Source organism: Ranitomeya variabilis, chromosome 2 (assembly GCF_051348905.1).
Source record: "Ranitomeya variabilis isolate aRanVar5 chromosome 2, aRanVar5.hap1, whole genome shotgun sequence".
Classification (NCBI taxonomy): Eukaryota; Metazoa; Chordata; class Amphibia; order Anura; family Dendrobatidae; genus Ranitomeya; species Ranitomeya variabilis.
In genome coordinates, this window is record NC_135233.1 from 1,107,931,542 (window position 1) to 1,107,946,661 (window position 15,120).

Genomic DNA, 15,120 nt, shown 5'->3' on the forward strand with positions numbered 1-15,120 from the left:
GATCAGTGTGTCACTAGGCCTGTGTGGGTGTGATCAGTGTGTCACTAGGCCTGTGTGGGTGTGATCAGTGTGTCACTAGGCCTGTGTGGGTGTGATCAGTGTGTCACTAGGACTGTGTGGGTGTGATCAGTGTGTCACTAGGACTGTGTGGGTGTGATCGGGGTGTCACTAGGCCTGTGTGGGTGTGATTGGGGTGTCACTAGGCCTGTGTGGGTGTGATCAGTGTGTCACTAGGACTGTGTGGGTGTGATTGGGGTGTCACTAGGACTGTGTGGGTGTGATCAGTGTGTCACTAGGACTGTGTGGGTGTGATCGGGGTGTCACTAGGCCTGTGTGGGTGTCATCAAGGTGTCGCTAGGACTGTGGGTGTGATCTGGATGTCACTGGCACACTATATATTTAGTACTCAGCTACGTCTCGGCTTAGAGACTTCAGTTCAATCATCGGAGATGGAGGTGTTTCCTGGATTCCTCTTTGTCGTCACCCTTGGCTCTGTATTTACTGGCGTGTATTCACAATCTGCAGGTGAGTGAAGGATGGTCTGTCAGGAGTGGATGAGGCGTGGGTGGTGGGAAATGCCCTGATGTGGTAATGATTGGGCATATTGTGCTTTACAGATGTCCTTAAAGTGAAAGTTACCTTTATTATCCGACAGTCTTTTGTGTGTGGGGACCTGACAGCAGATGTCGGAGGGAAAAAGGATCAGACATGTTTTTTTTGTTTTTCTGATCTGAACTTGAACTCTGAACTATCCTTAGTTATAGCGGGATATAAGACACATCTGGTAGTGACTTAGGCTACTTTCACACTAGCGTTAACTGCATTCCGTCACAATGCGTCGTTTTGCCGAAAAAACGCATCCTGCAAAAGTGTTTGCAGGATGCGTTTTTTCACCATTGATTAACATTAAGCGACGCATTGTGACGGATTGCCACACGTCGTGCGTCGTGCAGTGGCGGACCATCGGGAACAAAAAACGTTTTTTGCTCCGTCGTAAACGTCTTTTCCGACCGCGCATGCGCGGCCGGAACTCCGCCCCCACCTCCCCGCACCTCACAATGGGGCAGCGGATGCGCTGGAAAAATGCATCCGCTGCCCCCGTTGTGCGGCGGAGACAACGCTAGCGTCGGGAACGTCGGCTCGACGCACAGCGACGGGCCGAGCCCGACGCTAGTGTGAAAGTAGCCTTATTCCTTGCTCAGCACTGAAGACACCTACACCATAAGCTGAGCTTAATATGCATGGGGAGTCAGAAAGAATAACTGTAAAATGTGTAGATGTAACAGACCCACAGCTGTGAGATGTCTCCGCACAAGAAGGGTCTTTAGTCTCCACTGTACCACGATGACGTTGAGTGTCAGGTCAAGGTTAGGAGTGAAGGTTGGGTGGTAGAAATATGCATAGGCTGACAATAGTGCCCCAAGGTGATCCATAAACTTCTTAAAGGAGCATTCACTCCACACTAATCACAAGATGCAGAATCGTTAAATAATCTCTATTTGGGGAAATCCATAGAGTGGTTCCCGCAGCCCCTCCTTACCGAGCTCGGGTTCATCTGACAAGTCACGCTCCCTCGTCCTCACTTTCTGTAAATTCAGCCTAAGAACATGGCCCTGAATAAGGAAGGGGATCCAAACCTCCTCCAAAAACATCTTCTCCCCTTGTCCAGGACAATGTGGAGATAGTTCCTTTTCTCCACGAAGGAGACCAGGTCACAAAGTAAAAGTGAGAACTAAGTGGCTTGATGAACAAAACATAAGGAAATACCACCAATCTCAGTCCCATTGACCAAATGTGGTCAGTCCTCAAAAGTGACAAAAAAAAACAAAAATTGTGATAATCTCTGAGCCTGATGAGATAGAAATGGAAGGTGATCATTCAGGGTCTGGTCAGAAGCCGAAATTCAGCTGCTTGGTCAAAAGGGCAGAAGTGTGGAGAATAAGGGGCAGCTCTGGGGTTATTGAGGCGTCACAGAAAACTCATGGATTTGTCAGGAACTACAGAATTTGTATAATTGTCCGTCAGTGACCAAAGAATCATCTGACGAAAAGAGCAAAAAACACTAAAGAGCCAAATGTGAACATCAAAATGTGTGTCAGTCTCAAAACTGTAGGTTTTTTACCTGGGAAAACGTAAGGGTTGGCCAGCAGATGGTCGAGTCCCTGCCAGAGGTCTCTGTACTGGTGAAGTCATAGGACTCATTGTCTCCTCGGTTAGTTATATTAATTGAAATACTGAATTTACAATAAAACAATTGATTCAGAAAACCCGTCTGACAACCCAGCGTGCAGAAATCAAACCACTCTGCCAACCTGGGAGGTTTCCAGGAAGGACAACAATGGATCAGCTAAGACTTAATAATTAGACATAATGGAAGAATTCCAAGAGAACATCACCATCCAGAGCACCATCATCATCCGTCCTGACCTGGATAACAATGGCAGTTGTGTGTGGACATTGATGTGGAGGAGGACTTGTGCCCATCGCAGACGCTCAGTAATGAGGCAGCTCAGTTTATGTGACACCTTGTAGTCAGAGATAAAAAAACACAACCAACAGCACCATAGTATTCGGCTGCACGCTCCAAAGTCCAAGGATCCAATTTGGACAATACTCACAAATGTAGAAAAAAGGGGGAAGCAGCATCCGTTCCAGGTGAAAGATTAAATAGATTCTTTATTCTGCCATAGTCACATACAACGTTTCGGCCATGTTGGCCTTTGTCAAGTATACAATGCATAACACCTGACCACCTTAAATAGTGTGGAGCTCACACGAGTTCCAATCACCAACAGTAGGCGGCCTTAATACATTTACATAAATACTTATACAAAAGTGCAAAAAACCACACAAATTACCATTATAAAACCATGATATAGTCAATACATCAATAGCACATCATATAATACAATAAATTCTCCATAGTAGGGAAGGGGATCATCCGCTGTTTAAGCCACAAGCCAATCATGGTATTGCTGTTCCAGTTGTCATAGTGACCGCCCATTGATTGTTCAGTCCTTCACCTCCATGTGATGTAATCCCAGATCGCATCCGATCTCCATGCCACTACATCACCTACAGGTCATAAAACCCCCGCATGTCATAAACATTCCTCATATTTACCTGCAAAACCGCCGATCAGGAACGGCCAGAGCAAGCGTGTGAGTACATCACATGTAAGCGGTCACATGACCGCAACAGCGATGGACACCACAGCGCATGCGCAAGCCGCGCCGGACCAGAAGCCACTCCCAGCAATGCTAGGGCTGATGTGCAGCCTCGTAGGAGACAGGGAGGACCAAGGATATGACATCCTGTCCAACCCCCAATCCCCACGTGACGCCACCGTCCCAGCATGCACGGGAGGACCGGATACAGCCAACTCCATGGCAACAAGGGCATATAAACATAAACATGAATAGCGATTTGACATATAGAGGGAGAGACGCAAAAGGGCATCATACAACTAGCCCAAATAGTAGGGCACCATATCACACGCTCTAAGATCCCCAGATATTAATCATCAGATGTATCTTTATAAACAGATAAAAACACACATATGCATAAAAACAAATATACAGATTCAGATGCCACCTATATCGAGAGGGAATTAAGAGATACATAATTGTAAGTTATACTCAATATTCAACCCCTTCGGTTGCAAAGTCTCCAATGTGGAGATCCATCTGAGCTCTTTTTGTTTTAATAACCGTATCCTATTCCCACCCCTTCTAAGTGATGGGACCCCATCAATCACTCTGAATCTCAATTGATTTACAGAGTGCCGACACTCATCAAAATGTTTAGGGACAGGTAGTTCAAGTAATTTGGTTCTTATAGTGCTCTTATGTTTGCTTATGCGTGTCCGAACCTCCATCGTAGTCTCCCCTACGTACATTAGTCCACAAGGACATACAATTAAATAGATGACAAAACTGGAGGAGCACGTATAGCGATCTTTTATTAGAAATTTTTTTCCGGTGCGTGGGTGATAAAAACTATCGCCCTTCAGCATGTTACTGCAACAGGCACAGTTGAGACAAGGAAAATTGCCCATCCTGGGTGGACACAAAGTCCTTTGGAGGGCAACTTGTGTGTTTTTATCTGTTTATCCTTGGTCCTCCCTGTCTCCTACGAGGCTGCACGTCAGCCCTAGCATTGCTGGGAGTGGCTTCTGGTCCGGCGCGGCTTGCGCATGCGCTGTGGTGTCCATCGCTGTTGCGGTCATGTGACCGCTTACATGTGATGTACTCACACGCTTGCTCTGGCCGTTCCTGATCGGCGGTTTTGCAGGTAAATATGAGGAATGTTTATGACATGCGGGGGTTTTATGACCTGTAGGTGATGTAGTGGCGTGGAGATCGGATGCGATCTGGGATTACATCACATGGAGGTGAAGGACTGAACAATCAATGGGCGGTCACTATGACAACTGGAACAGCAATACCATGATTGGCTTGTGGCTTAAACAGCGGATGATCCCCTTCCCTACTATGGAGAATTTATTGTATTATATGATGTGCTATTGATGTATTGACTATATCATGGTTTTATAATGGTAATTTGTGTGGTTTTTTGCACTTTTGTATAAGTATTTATGTAAATGTATTAAGGCCGCCTACTGTTGGTGATTGGAACTCGTGTGAGCTCCACACTATCTAAGGTGGTCAGGTGTTATGCATTGTATACTTGACAAAGGCCAACATGGCCGAAACGTTGTATGTGACTATGGCAGAATAAAGAATCTATTTAATCTTTCACCTGGAACGGATGCTGCTTCCCCCTTTTTTCTACCTTGTAGTCAGAGGTCTGAGCCCCAAGTCGTAAAGTTTCATTATTATTGTATCATTTTCTTTATGTTTTTTCATTGTTTGCATTTACCTTTCTTTTAGTTATGAAAAACGTGTGCCCCAAATTTGACCAGGAAATCTGTGTCTTTGCCATACCGGTCGCACCAGAATGCCAGAGTGACAGTGACTGTCGCAGCCCCCAGAAATGTTGCTGCACCACATGTAGCTGGGAATGTGTGAAACCCCATGAAAGTAAGAACACACCGATTATATGAAAGAGAAAAATATCAATGTTATACAAAGTTCATAATGGCAGTGGGGAAGACAACATAAATCAGTCTGGGTAGTGAGATTAGGTCAGAGATGTATGAAGAGGACAGGTTATATACTGGGGATTATGTGTGGAGGTATCAGGAGATTAGGGCAGAGATGTATGGAGAGGACAGGTTATATACTGGGGATTATGTGTGGAGGTATCAGGAGATTAGGACAGAGATGTATGGAGAGGACAGGTTATATACTGGAGATTATGTGGGGAGGTATCAGGAGATTAGGACAGAGATGTATGGAGAGGACAGGTTATATACTGGAGATTATGTGGGGAGATATCAGGAGATTAGGACAGAGATGTATGGAGAGGACAGGTTATATACTGGAGATTATGTGGGGAGATATCAGGAGATTAGGGCAGAGATGTATGGAGAAGACAGGTTATATACTGGAGATTATGTATGGAGATATCAGGAGATTAGGGCAGAGATGTATGGAGAGGACAGGTTATATACTGGAGATTATGTGTGAAGGGTATCAGGAGATTAGGGCAGAGATGTATGGAGAGGACAGGTTATATACTGGAGATTATGTGGGGAGGTATCAGGAGATTAGGGCAGAGATGTATGGAGAAGACAGGTTATATACTGGAGATTATGTGTGGGGAGGTATCAGGAGATTAGGGCAGAGATGTATGGAGAGGACAGACTATATACTGGTGATTATGTGTGGGGAGGTATCAGGAGATTAGAGCAGAGATGTATAGAGAGGACAGGTTATATACTGGAGATTATGTGTGAAGGGTATCAGGAGATTAGGAAAAAGATGTATGGAGAGGACAGGTAATATACTGGGGATTATTTGTGGGGAGGTATCAGGAGATTGGGGCAGAGATGTATGGGGAGGACAGGTTATATACTGGAGATTGTGTGGGGAGGTATCAGGAGATTAGTGCAGAGATGTATGGAGAGGACAGGTTATATACTGGGGATTATTTGTGGGGAGGTAACAGGAGATTAGGGCAGAGATGTATGGAGAGGACAGGTTATATACTGGGGATTATTTGTGGGGAGGTATCAGGAGATTGGGGCAGAGATGTATGGAGAGGACAGGTTATATACTGGAGATTATGTGTGGAAGGATTAGGAGATTAGGACAGAGATGTATGGAGAGGACAGGTTATATACTGGAGATTATGTGTGGGAGGATTAGGAGATTAGGACAGAGATGTATGGAGAGGACAGGTTATATACTGGAGATTATGTGTGAAGGGTATCAGGAGATTAGGGCAGAGATGTATGGAGAGGACAGGTTATATACTGGAGATTATGTGGGGAGGTATCAGGAGATTAGGACAGAGATGTATGGAGAAGACAGGTTATATACTGGAGATTATGTGTGGGGAGGTATCAGGAGATTAGGGCAGAGATGTATGGAGAGGACAGATTATATACTGGAGATTATGTGTGGGGAGGTATCAGGAGATTAGAGCAGAGATGTATAGAGAGGACAGGTTATATACTGGAGATTATGTGTGAAGGGTATCAGGAGATTAGGAAAAAGATGTATGGAGAGGACAGGTAATATACTGGGGATTATTTGTGGGGAGGTATCAGGAGATTGGGGCAGAGATGTATGGAGAGGACAGGTTATATACTGGAGATTGTGTGGGGAGGTATCAGGAGATTAGTGCAGAGATGTATGGAGAGGACAGGTTATATACTGGGGATTATTTGTGGGGAGGTAACAGGAGATTAGGGCAGAGATGTATGGAGAGGACAGGTTATATACTGGGGATTATTTGTGGGGAGGTATCAGGAGATTGGGGCAGAGATGTATGGAGAGGACAGGTTATATACTGTAGATTATGTGTGGAAGGATTAGGAGATTAGGACAGAGATGTATGGAGAGGACAGGTTATATACTGGAGATTATGTGTGGGAGGATTAGGAGATTAGGACAGAGATGTATGGAGAGGACAGGTTATATACTGGAGATTATGTGTGGGAGGATTAGGAGATTAGGACAGAGATGTATGGAGAGGACAGGTTATATACTGGAGATTATGTGAGGGAGGTATCAGGAGATTAGAGCAGAGATGTAGGGAGAGGACAGCTTATATACTGGAGATTATGTGAGGGAGGTATCAGGAGATTAGAGCAGAGATGTATGGAGAGGACAGGTTATATACTGGAGATTATGTGTGAGGAGGTATCAGGAGATTAGGGCAGAGATGTATGGAGAGGACAGGTTATATACTGGAGATTATGTGACGGGAGTTATCAGGAGATTAGGACAGAGATGTATGGAGAGGACAGGTTATATACTTGAGATTATGTGTAGGGGGTATCAGGAGATTAGTGTAGAGATGTATGGAGAGGACACATTATATACTGGAGAATATGTGGGAAGGTATCAGGAGATTGGTGTAGAGATGTATATAGAGGACAGGTTATATACTGGAGATTATGTGTGGGGAGGTATCAGGAGATTAGAGCAGAGATGTATGGAGAGGACAGGTTATATACTAGAAATTGTGTGGGAGGTATCAGGAGATTAGGTCAGAGATGTATGGAGAGGACAGGTTATATACCGGGGATTATGTGTGGGAGGATTAGGAAATTAGGGCAGGGATGTATGAAGAGGACAGGTTATATACTGGAGATTATGTAAGGAGGTATCAGGAGATTAGGGCAGAGATGTATGGAGAGGACAGGTTATATACTAGAGATTATGTGTGGGAGATATCAGTAGATTAGGGCAGAGATGTATGGAGAGGACAGGTTATATACTGGAGATTATGTGTGGGGAGGCAACAGGAGATTAGGGCAGAGATGTATGGAGAATACAGGTTATATACTGGAGATTATGTGTGGGGAGGCAACAGGAGATTAGGGCAGAGATGTATGGAGAGGACAGGTTATATACTGGAGATTATGTGTGGAGGGTATCAGGAGATTAGGACAAAGATGTATGGAGAGGACAGGTTATATACTGGAGATTATGTGTGGGGAGGTAACAGGAGATTAGGGCAGAGATGTATGGAGAGGACAGGTTATATACTGGAGATTATGTGTGGGGAGGTATCAGGAGATTAGGGCAGAGATGTATGGAGAGGACAGGTTATATACTAGAGATTATGTGTGGGAGATATCAGTAGATTAGGTCAGAGATGTATGGAGAGGACAGGTTATATACTGGAGATTATGTAAGGAGGTATCAGGAGATTAGGGCAGAGATGTATGGAGAGGACAGGTTATATACTAGAGATTATGTGTGGAGGTATCAGGAGATTAGGGGAGAGATGTATGCAGAGGACAGGTTATATACTGGAGATTATGTGTGGAGGTATTAGGAGATTAGGGAAGACATGTATGAAGAGGACAGGTTATATACTGGACATAATGTGTGGGAGGTATCAGGAGATTAGGGCAGGGATGTATGGAGAGGACAGGTTATATACTGGAGATTATGTGTGGAGGTATCAGGAGATTAGGGCAGAGATGTATGTAGAGGACAGGTTATATACTGAGGATTTTTTTGGGGAGGAAATCAGGAGATTGGGGCAGAGATGTATGGAGAGGACAGGTTATATACTGGAGATTATGTGTGGAGGTATCAGGAGATTAGGGCAGAGATGTATGGAGAGGACAGGTTATATACTGGAGATTATGTGTGGGGAGGTAACAGGAGATTAGGGCAGAGATGTATGGAGAGGACAGGTTATATACTGGAGATTATGTGTGGGGAGGTAACAGGAGATTAGGGCAGGGATGTATGGAGAGGACAGGTTATATACTGGAGATTATGTGTGGAGGTATCAGGAGATTAGGGCAGATATGTATGTAGAGGACAGGTTATATACTGGGGATTATTTTGGGGAGGTATCAGGAGATTGGGGCAGAGATGTATGGAGAGGACAGGTTATTTACTGGAGATTATGTGTCGAGGTATCAGGAGATTAGGGCAGAGATGTATGGAGAGGACAGGTTATATACTGGAGATTATGTGTGGGGAGGTATCAGGAGGTTAGGGCAGAGATGTATGGAGAGGACAGGTTATATACTGGAGATTATGTGTGGGAGGATTAGGAAATTAGGGCAGAGATGTATGAAGAGGACAGGATATATACTGGAGATTATGTAAGGAGGTATCAGGAGATTAGGGCAGAGATGTATGGAGAGGACAGGTTATATACTGGAGATTATGTGTGGAGGTATCAGGAGATTAGGGAAGACATGTATGGAGAGGACAGGTTATATACTGGACATTATGTGTGGGAGGTATCAGGACATTAGGGCAGGGATGTATGGAGAGGTCAGGTTATATACTGGAGATTATGTGTGGAGGTATCAGGAGATTAGGGCAGAGATATATGTAGAGGACAGGTTATATTTTGGGGAATATTTTGGGGAGGTATCAGGAGATTGGCGCAGAGATGTATGGAGAGGACAGGTTATATACTGGAGATTATGTGTGGAGGTATCAGGAGATTAGGGCAGAGAAGTATGGAGAGGACAGGTTATATACTGGAGATTATGTGGGGCGGTATCAGGAGATTAGGGCAGAGATGTATGGAGAGGACAGGTTATATACTGGAGATTATGTGTGTGGAGATATCAGGAGATTAGGGCAGAGATGTATGGAGAGGACAGGTTATATACAGGAGATTATGTTTGGAGGTATCAGGAGATTAGGGCAGAGATGTATGGAGAGGACAGGTTATATACTAGGGATTATGTGTGGTGGTATCAGGAGATTAGGGCAGAGATGTATGGAGAGGACAGGTTATATATTGGAGGAGATTATGTGTAGGAAGGTATCAGGAGATTAGGGCAGAGATGTATGGAGAGGACAGGTTATATACTGGAGATTATGTGTGTGGAGGTATCAGTAGATTAGGACAGAGATTTATGGAGAGGACAGGTTATATTCTGGAGATTATGTGTGGAGATATCAGTAGATTAGGGCAGAGATGTATGGAGAGAACAGGTTATATACTGGAGATTATGTGTGGGGAGATATCAGTAGATTAGGGCAGAGATGTATGGAGAGGACAGGTTATATACTGGAGATTATGTGTGGGGAGATATCAGGAGATTAGGGCAGAGATGTGTGGAGAAGACAGGTTATATACTGGAGATTATGTGTGGAGATATCAGTAGATTTGGGCAGAGATGTATGGAGAGGACAGGTTATATACTGGAGATTATGTGTGGGGAGGTATCAGGAGATTAGGGCAGAGATGTATGGAGAGGACAGGTTATATACTGGAGATTATGTGTGGAGGTATCAGTAGATTAGGACAGAGATGTATGGAGAGGACAGGTTATATACTGGAGATTATGTGTGGGGAGGTATCAGGAGATTAGAGCAGAGATGTATGGAGAGGACATATTATATACTGGAGATTATGTGAGGAGGTATCAGGAGATTAGGGCAGAGATGTATGGAGAGGACAGGTTATATACTGGAGATTATGTGTGAGGAGGTATCAGGAGATTAGAGCAGAGATGTATGGAGAGGACAGGTTATATACTGGAGATTATGTGTGAGGAGGTATCAGGAGATTAGAGCAGAGATGTATGGAGAGGACAGGTTATATACTGGAGATTATGTGGGGAGGTATCAGGAGATTAGGGCAGAGATGTATGGAGAGGACAGGTTATATACTGGAGATTATGTGGGGAGGTATCAGGAGATTAGAGCAGAGATGTATGGAGAGGACATATTATATACTGGAGATTATGTGAGGAGGTATCAGGAGATTAGGGCAGAGATGTATGGAGAGGACAGGTTATATACTGGAGATTATGTGTGAGGAGGTATCAGGAGATTAGAGCAGAGATGTATGGAGAGGACAGGTTATATACTGGAGATTATGTGTGAGGAGGTATCAGGAGATTAGAGCAGAGATGTATGGAGAGGACAGGTTATATACTGGAGATTATGTGGGGAGGTATCAGGAGATTAGGGCAGAGATGTATGGAGAGGACAGGTTATATACTGGAGATTATGTGGGGAGGTATCAGGAGATTAGGGCAGAGATGTATAGAGAGGACAGGTTATATACTGGAGATTATGTGGGGAGGTATCAGGAGATTAGGTCAGAGATGTATGGAGAGGACAGGTTATATACTGGAGATTATGTGTGGGGAGATATCAGGAGATTAGGACAGAGATGTATGGAGAGGACAGGTTATAAACTGGAGATTATGTGTGGGGAGATATCAGGAGATTAGGACAGAGATGTATGGAGAGGACAGGTTATATACTGGAGATTATGTGTGGAGGTATCAGGAGATTAGGGAAGACATGTATGGAGAGGACAGGTTATATACTGGACATAATGTGTGGAGGTATCAGGAGATTAGGGCAGAGATGTATGGAGAGGACAGGTTATATACTGGAGATTATGTGTGGAGGTATCAGGAGATTAGGACAGAGATGTATGGAGAGGACAGGTTATATACTGGAGATTATGTGGGGAGGTATCAGGAGATTAGGACAGAGATGTATGGAGAGGACAGGTTATATACTGGAGATTATGTGTGGAGGTATCAGGAGATTAGGGCAGAGAAGTATGGAGAGGACAGGTTATATACTGGAGATTATGTGTGGGGAGATATCAGGAGATTAGGACAGAGATGTATGGAGAGGACAGGTTATAAACTGGAGATTATGTGTGGGGAGATATCAGGAGATTAGGACAGAGATGTATGGAGAGGACAGGTTATATACTGGAGATTATGTGTGGAGGTATCAGGAGATTAGGGAAGACATGTATGGAGAGGACAGGTTATATACTGGACATAATGTGTGGAGGTATCAGGAGATTAGGGCAGAGATGTATGGAGAGGACAGGTTATATACTGGAGATTATGTGTGAGGAGGTATCAGGAGATTAGGGCAGAGATGTATGGAGAGGACAGGTTATATACTGGAGATTATGTGGGGAGGTATCAGGAGATTAGGACAGAGATGTATGGAGAGGACAGGTTATATACTGGAGATTATGTGTGGAGGTATCAGGAGATTAGGGCAGAGAAGTATGGAGAGGACAGGTTATATACTGGAGATTATGTGGGGCGGTATCAGGAGATTAGGGCAGAGATGTATGGAGAGGACAGGTTATATACTGGAGATTATGTGTGTGGAGATATCAGGAGATTAGGGCAGAGATGTATGGAGAGGACAGGTTATATACAGGAGATTATGTTTGGAGGTATCAGGAGATTAGGGCAGAGATGTATGGAGAGGACAGGTTATATACTAGGGATTATGTGTGGTGGTATCAGGAGATTAGGGCAGAGATGTATGGAGAGGACAGGTTATATATTGGAGGAGATTATGTGTAGGAAGGTATCAGGAGATTAGGGCAGAGATGTATGGAGAGGACAGGTTATATACTGGAGATTATGTGTGTGGAGGTATCAGTAGATTAGGACAGAGATTTATAAAGAGGACAGGTTATATTCTGGAGATTATGTGTGGAGATATCAGTAGATTAGGGCAGAGATGTATGGAGAGGACAGGTTATATACTGGAGATTATGTGTGGGGAGATATCAGTAGATTAGGGCAGAGATGTATGGAGAGGACAGGTTATATACTGGAGTTTATGTGTGGGGAGATATCAGGAGATTAGGGCAGAGATGTGTGGAGAAGACAGGTTATATACTGGAGATTATGTGTGGAGATATCAGTAGATTTGGGCAGAGATGTATGGAGAGGACAGGTTATATACTGGAGATTATGTGTGGGGAGGTATCAGGAGATTAGGGCAGAGATGTATGGAGAAGACAGATTATATACTGGAGATTGTGTGGGGAGGTATCAGGAGATTAGGGCAGAGATGTATGGAGAGGACATATTATATACTGGAGATTATGTGAGGAGGTATCAGGAGATTAGGGCAGAGATGTATGGAGAGGACAGGTTATATACTGGAGATTGTGTGGGGAGGTATCAGGATATTAGCGCAGAGATGTATGGAGAGGACATATTATATACTGGAGATTATGTGAGGAGGTATCAGGAGATTAGGGCAGAGATGTATGGAGAGGACAGGTTATATACTGGAGATTATGTGTGGAGGTATCAGTAGATTAGGACAGAGATGTATGGAGAGGACAGGTTATATACTGGAGATTATGTGTGGGGAGGTATCAGGAGATTAGAGCAGAGATGTATGGAGAGGACATATTATATACTGGAGATTATGTGAGGAGGTATCAGGAGATTAGGGCAGAGATGTATGGAGAGGACAGGTTATATACTGGAGATTATGTGTGAGGAGGTATCAGGAGATTAGAGCAGAGATGTATTGGGAGGACAGGTTGTATACTGGAGATTATGTGTGAGGAGGTATCAGGAGATTAGAGCAGAGATGTATGGAGAGGACAGGTTATATACTGGAGATTATGTGGGGAGGTATCAGGAGATTAGGGCAGAGATGTATGGAGAGGACAGGTTATATACTGGAGATTATGTGGGGAGGTATCAGGAGATTAGAGCAGGGATGTATGGAGAGGACAGGTTATATACAGGAGATTATGTGAGGAGGTATCAGGAGATTAGGGCAGAGATGTATGGAGAGGACAGGTTATATACTGGAGATTATGTGGGGAGGTATCAGGAGATTAGGGCAGAGATGTATGGAGAGGACAGGTTATATACTGGAGATTATGTGGGGAGGTATCAGGAGATTAGAGCAGAGATGTATGGAGAGGACATATTATATACTGGAGATTATGTGAGGAGGTATCAGGAGATTAGGGCAGAGATGTATGGAGAGGACAGGTTATATACTGGAGATTATGTGTGAGGAGGTATCAGGAGATTAGAGCAGAGATGTATGGAGAGGACAGGTTATATACTGGAGATTATGTGTGAGGAGGTATCAGGAGATTAGAGCAGAGATGTATGGAGAGGACAGGTTATATACTGGAGATTATGTGGGGAGGTATCAGGAGATTAGGGCAGAGATGTATGGAGAGGACAGGTTATATACTGGAGATTATGTGGGGAGGTATCAGGAGATTAGGGCAGAGATGTATAGAGAGGACAGGTTATATACTGGAGATTATGTGGGGAGGTATCAGGAGATTAGGTCAGAGATGTATGGAGAGGACAGGTTATATACTGGAGATTATGTGTGGGGAGATATCAGGAGATTAGGACAGAGATGTATGGAGAGGACAGGTTATAAACTGGAGATTATGTGTGGGGAGATATCAGGAGATTAGGACAGAGATGTATGGAGAGGACAGGTTATATACTGGAGATTATGTGTGGAGGTATCAGGAGATTAGGGAAGACATGTATGGAGAGGACAGGTTATATACTGGACATAATGTGTGGAGGTATCAGGAGATTAGGGCAGAGATGTATGGAGAGGACAGGTTATATACTGGAGATTATGTGTGAGGAGGTATCAGGAGATTAGGGCAGAGATGTATGGAGAGGACAGGTTATATACTGGAGATTATGTGAGGAGGTATCAGGAGATTAGGGCAGAGATGTATGGAGAGGACAGGTTATATACTGGAGATTATGTGGGGAGGTATCAGGAGATTAGGACAGAGATGTATGGAGAGGACAGGTTATATACTGGAGATTATGTGTGGGGAGATATCAGGAGATTAGGACAGAGATGTATGGAGAGGACAGGTTATATACTGGAGATTATGTGTGGAGGTATCAGGAGATTAGGGAAGACATGTATGGAGAGGACAGGTTATATACTGGACATAATGTGTGGAGGTATCAGGAGATTAGGGCAGAGATGTATGGAGAGGACAGGTTTTATACTGGAGATTATGTGTGGGGAGATATCAGGAGATTAGGGCAGAGATGTATGGAGAGGACAGGTTATATACTGGAGATTATGTGTGGGGAGATATCAGGAGATTAGGACAGAGATGTATGGAGAGGACAGGTTATAAACTGGAGATTATGTGTAGGAGGTGTCAGTAGATTTGTGTAGAGATGAATTATGTCAGTAATTTGTGATCAGTCCTGCATATATTGTGTTATTTGTGATGTTTAGATTTCTTTGG

General features: G+C 44.0%; 1 protein-coding gene and 1 long non-coding RNA gene across 2 annotated transcripts in view; both read left to right on the plus strand.

The window, feature by feature from the left end:
• Nucleotides 1-368: 368 nt before the first annotated feature.
• LOC143808828 (uncharacterized) overlaps nt 369-15,120 on the plus strand; it is a 38,360-nt gene continuing 23,608 nt past the window's right edge. Inside the window, exons 1-2 of the mRNA XM_077291922.1 lie at nt 369-525; nt 4,893-5,042. Coding sequence (XP_077148037.1) covers nt 378-525; nt 4,893-5,042 — 298 coding nt within the window. The 5' untranslated portion in view covers nt 369-377. The remainder of the gene's footprint in view (nt 526-4,892; nt 5,043-15,120) is intronic.
• LOC143808827 (uncharacterized) lies at nt 7,216-11,210 on the plus strand. Its single transcript, XR_013222012.1, has 3 exons — nt 7,216-7,271; nt 7,738-8,225; nt 10,499-11,210. It is a non-coding gene; the product is annotated as an uncharacterized LOC143808827 (long non-coding RNA).